Source organism: Nyctereutes procyonoides, unplaced genomic scaffold, assembly GCF_905146905.1.
Source record: "Nyctereutes procyonoides isolate TBG_1078 unplaced genomic scaffold, NYPRO_anot_genome, whole genome shotgun sequence".
In the NCBI taxonomy this organism is placed as follows: Eukaryota; Metazoa; Chordata; class Mammalia; order Carnivora; family Canidae; genus Nyctereutes; species Nyctereutes procyonoides.
In genome coordinates this window covers 59,514,233-59,519,198 of record NW_026575020.1, presented here as the reverse complement: position 1 = coordinate 59,519,198, position 4,966 = coordinate 59,514,233, and the positions used below count along the sequence as shown (strand labels likewise).

The window sequence follows — 4,966 nt, the reverse complement described above, 5'->3', positions numbered from 1 at the left end:
GACTACTCTGGACGCTCGGGTCGGTGGCGAGCGGCTGGGGGTGCCCAGTGCCTCAGGCCCGAGCAGCCCCTGCCCCCAGCAGCCCCCGCCGCCCCCGCCCTGCGTTACAACGGGCTGCTTGGCTCTTCTGCGGCCCGAGGACCTGCTCCAGGCTGGGGGCCTTGCATGCCCGCCGGCCAGCTCCTGCGGTGAAGACAGGTTGCTGTGTCCCCCCCCCCCCGGGGGAGAACGGGCACAGGCCTGCTGGGACGGCGTCTCTCTGCCCCCTTCGCCCCTTCTGCCGGGTTCTGGGTCTGCTCAGCAGGAAGAGGCCCCCCGGGCTGTGTCCCCCGCCACCCTTACCTCAGAGTCTGTGGCTGTGTTTCCCCTGGGCGACTCCACTACCCCGGGGCTCCCTCCCCACGTGGTCTGGGCCAGCTCCCGTCTGGGTCCAGGGTCTGAGTCCACGGCTGGAGCCCCGGGGTGGGGGGCGGGGGGGCTGCCCGGCCACACCTGTTCTAGAGGTGCCTGCGCCTGGCCCCGCACCCAGCTCCCCTGCGGGGCACTGCCCGCACCGGCCCAGGTGCCACGGGAAGTGGGGGCTGCACCTCCACCTGTCAGGGGCTCCCGCCTGCAGGAGCCGCAGGGACCGGCGCAGGAAGGGGTGGAGCTGGGAGGGGCGTGGGGGGCAGGGCAGCACAGGGAATATTTTTGTAACTGCTGTTGTCTGAGCGAATGGATATGGGATGATTTTAAGTTATTGTTGCCAAAGAGATGTAAAGTTTATTGTTGCTTTCGGGGTGTGGGTGGGCGACTTGTTTTGGGTTTGTGTTTTTTGTTTTTTATTAGTTTGAGGCTTAGGATGCTGGTGCAATGATTTTCTTGTTCCTTTTACGTTTGTTTTTTAAAAGAAATCAAGCTAAGACAAAAAAAAAAGGCTTCATGCTAAGCGTGTGTTTTCTTTTGGGGTTTGCATCTAAAGCCCTGGGCAGGAGGGGGCCTGGGTGGTGCCGAGGAGGGCGCGGTCGTCCTTCCTGACCATGGCACGGTGGGGAGATGCGAGAGGGCGGCCCCGCCGTTCCGGGTGGAGGTCTGCACGGAGCAGGGGGGAGACCGGACTGCAGCCACCTCTTCCTGTCCTGCGAGGAGGGGGACCCACACACCTCCCCGATGGGCCTTCCTCTTGCCTCGCCAAAGTGCAGCAGCGGGGGCAGGACGACTCGGGGCTTCCGTGCATCTCTACCCCAAATATCTGCCCTAAGAGCCCGCCTGGCCTGTCCCCAGCCCCTGCGAGGCCAGAGGCCCGTGTCCCCACCTGCCCTACCTGCGGCCCCTTCTGCTTCTCTTCCTGGGCCGCGGACAGGCTGTCACTTCACGGCTGCAGAACCCCGCGTCAGGAGCCTGGCCCGAGTGGCCGCTGCTGCCACCACTGGTCACCATGGGTGTATTTCAGCCACAGACAACATGCAGCCAGCTGGGGGGGGGGGGCTCCCCCAACAGTGGCACCCACCATTCACTCCAGGGACATGGAGGAGAGCCGGGGGCCCCACAGCCAGTTCTGGAGGGGAGTCGGGCCTGGGTGGGGTGGGGCGGAGAGCCCCCCAGAGCTGCCAGCAGGGGTGGGGAGGCCCAGCAGAGCCCCATCGGGGGGCATCTCCCCCCTCCTCTGCCGCAGGCCTCCCGCCCCCTCAGGCCCACAGATGACAAGCAGGCACAGGTAGGGCAGCCTGTTTATTGACCAGACACTGGGGAGGAGCCACGGGCACGGGGGCGGGGGGGCCGTGCTCCCCTTCCAGCTACAGGCCGACGTCCTTCCCTGCCCCGGGGGCCGCGGCCCGGGGACACCTCCGAAGCAAGGGCCGGGGTCCAGCCCAGGCCAGGCTGCAGCGGGGCAGAGCCGGGCAGGTGAAGGCTTGCAGGGAGGGGAAGGTTCTTTCTCCGAGCGGGGAGCACGCAGACTGTTACAAAAGAGGGTCTGCGTGCGGGTGGGGAGCAGGGGCCCAGCGGGCAGCGGTGGGGGCCTGGCCGTCAGCTGAGGAGGGGTGCAGACCTGTCATTGGTCACGGTTGGCTTCAGCTGGACGCTGGCAAAGGGGTTCCTGAGAGAGGAGAGGAGAGGAGAGGAGAGTGGTTTTAGTGCCGGGAGGGGCACCGTCGGGCACCGAGCCACCTGGGCTGCCCAGGCCCCAGGGTCCCCAGCGGGAGCCCAGAGCAGGGAGACCATGGAGCCTGCTGGGGACAGCCAGGGACGGGCTCCGTGCACAGGGCCAGCTGACTGCCTGCGCCCCACGGCCAGGAGCCACTTCTTTCTCCAAAACCTGAGGCAGTCCTGAGGGGGCCTGCGCCCAGGTTTGGGGAGCCGCCGCCCCACGAGGCCAAGAGGACCCTCCACCTGCCCGTTTTTAGACACGCCACGGACACACACAGCTCAGCAGCTCACACACACCCGGCCCATGCATCCCGGGGTCCCGGAAGGTGGCTGGGGGCAGACACGGGGCCTCGGCCGCCCCACACCAACAGGACACACACGGGGGGCACGCACACCGGCGGCCGTGGGCCAGCAGGGCTGGACCAGGGCTCAGCCACCTGTCAGTCCAGGGAGCTGCACCCTCCCCTGCATGCCTGAGGCCACAGCTGACGGACAGACGGACTCGCCAGACAAGAGGTTGAGATGGGACAAGATGAGCACAGCAGAGGCCGGCACACAGCCTGGTCCTCGCCGAAGCCTCCCCTCGGAGTCCCCGAGGGGCTCGGGGGGCCCTGCCTGGGCAGGGACAGCAGAGGACAGCGGGTTGGGCGTCGTCAGGCGGCCCCAGGGGTGACAGCACAGATGGTACGTGGGACACGGAGGGCTCGGCACGGACAGGACTGCACCCCGGCGAAGCACTTGGCTCTCAGGCCATTACCTGGGGCAGGGGTCGCCTCTGGCACAGCTGGGCTGGCGTCCACGGCAGCTGGGGGGCACGTGGGCTGGGGGCGCCTCCCTGTGTTTTCTAAGACACTGAGACAACTCGGACGGAAATTTTAAAGGATAAACTAGGGAGAGCGGCCGACTTATTGGTGCACGGCTTCCACGTCTGCGCGGGGACAGAAGGATCCTGCTTGGCCCCGTGGCCCGTGAGCGTCTTCTGACGTGGAGCGTGACGAGCCCGGCGTTCAAGGCCCTTCCCGCCCTGCGGCCTCCCCCAGGCGCGCCAGTCTCTCCTGGCTGACGTGTGCAGACCGGCCGCAGCTCAGATGCTCGGGGGGCAGTGGCCACCTCCGGCTCCCAAGGCCAGGTGTGCTGTCACCTGACAGTGACGTCTGCCCCAGGCCCTGCCGCCGTGACTTAACTCTGGCTCCAGAAGGTGGCTCCGGGCCCTTGGCTGTCCCCAGCCGGGGTCAAGGCAGGGGGCGTCTGGGGGGCCGCACTGGGGCAGCTTTGTTCAGGTGGAGGTGGGGGCCGAGCAGCTCCCGTGCGGGGCCAAGCGGCTGTGGGCGGCACACCGACTCCTGCCCTGGCCCCGGGGCCGGGGACCCAGCCGCAGCAGCTGGGGCCGGAGGGGGGTGGCAGGGCCAGAGAGGCCCCCCACCAGAGGGTGCCTGGCCTCCGACCCCCCTTTCTCATCTTCCCCAAAACAGCGCAGGGCACCGTGCCATCGACACCGCAGGTCCCGGGGGCCTCCTGCCTTCGGGGAAGATGGGGCTCAGCAGCTGCCCCAGGGTGGGCGCCCGGGTGAGCCCGGCAGGTCAGCCCCCTGCTGACGCAACAGGACAAAATCCCAACCCAGGGCCCCCCTGCACAGTCCCCGGCCCCGCGGACATCCGTCACTGCCGGGGGAGCTGACGCGTGACCGCAGACCACCAAGATATAAGGAGGCTCCAGTCGCGCCGGCAAAGGGCGGCAGGGACCATCTGGATGGCAGGGTCTGCCCTAAGCCGGCCCCTCCTGTCCCCACGGGAGCACCCCCGCTGGGCCCCCGACGGGGTGGTCTACACTCGGCAGGGCAGGCCCAGGGCCGCCGGCGCCGCCAGCTCCCTGCCCAGCCGGGCCCCTCCCCAGGGGCGATCCAGCACCCGGTTAGCAGTCACGCTTCGGGGCGTCGCAGGGCACGGGGGTCCTGCCTGCAGACCCTACAGCCGAGGGGGGCCGAGTGCCATGGCCCAGCACCTCTCCACTTCAACCTCTCGCCGCGCACTCCGGGCGTCGCCTATTCTGAGTCCACTACGTGAGGGTGAGCGAGAAACATGTGATCGGAGAACAGCCGCGTCGTTTCGGGGTGCGGTTCCCAGCCTTCTGTGGTTCTGGAGCAGAGGGAGCCCAGATTTCCACTTCATCCTCAACTTTCTCCTCTGGGGCCTGACTGGTCCCTGTGCCTCCGGGATGCCGGCCCTCCCGGGGTGGAGTCCACTGTGTCCCGCCCCTCAGGGCCTCACCCAGGGGGCACCTTGGCAGAGCAGGCAGGGGTGCCTCAAACTCCCCAGGGGCCCTGACACCCACCCCGGGTGAGTCCCGGGCCAGGCCCAGTCTGTGGGGGATGCCCCGGCTCCCGCGGGGGGCTGCAGCCCTGTGCCAGGGGGGCGGGCTGGGGCAGAGGCCGGGCTCCCTCCAGAGCCCCGGGGCCGAGGGGCAGCGGGGGTGGCAGGCGTAGGCCTCCTAAGGCCTCTTGGAAGAAGGAATCTAGAGGCAGGGAAGGCATTTCCATCCACCCCGTCCCCAAATGTCAAGAGCATTTGTCTCCAGAATTCTCCAGAAGTTCCTCACGCTGCAGCTCAGATGCGGTGAGAGAAGAGAGTCCAGGACTGTTGAAGCGGTCACTGCCCGTGGGGAGGAGCACATCACGGCGGTGCTCCATGTGGTAGAGGATGCGGGTGCCAGCTTCGTGGGCAGGCTTTTCGGCGACGGGGTGGGGCGGGCACAGACGGGCCCTGGCCCGGAGCGCCGGGCTTCCCCTTGCTTGTCGTCGGGGCTTGCTTCCCCGGGGCCTGGCGGGAGGGGCCGGCACGGT

The 4,966-nt window shown here is 68.2% G+C and overlaps 1 protein-coding gene across 5 annotated transcripts in view; it reads right to left on the bottom strand.

Moving 5' to 3' along the window:
* Positions 1-1,695: 1,695 nt before the first annotated feature.
* BAIAP2 (BAR/IMD domain containing adaptor protein 2) overlaps positions 1,696-4,966 on the bottom strand; it is a 58,668-nt gene continuing 55,397 nt past the window's right edge. For 3 of the 5 annotated variants that reach the window (XM_055308298.1, XM_055308146.1, XM_055308457.1), the window contains one exon: positions 1,696-2,077. Coding sequence is in view for 2 of the 5 variants with exons in the window: in XM_055308146.1 (XP_055164121.1) it covers positions 2,008-2,077 (70 nt within the window). In the remaining 3 variants the exon portion in view is untranslated. The other 2 variants (XR_008662214.1, XM_055308351.1) reach the window with 2 other exon arrangements.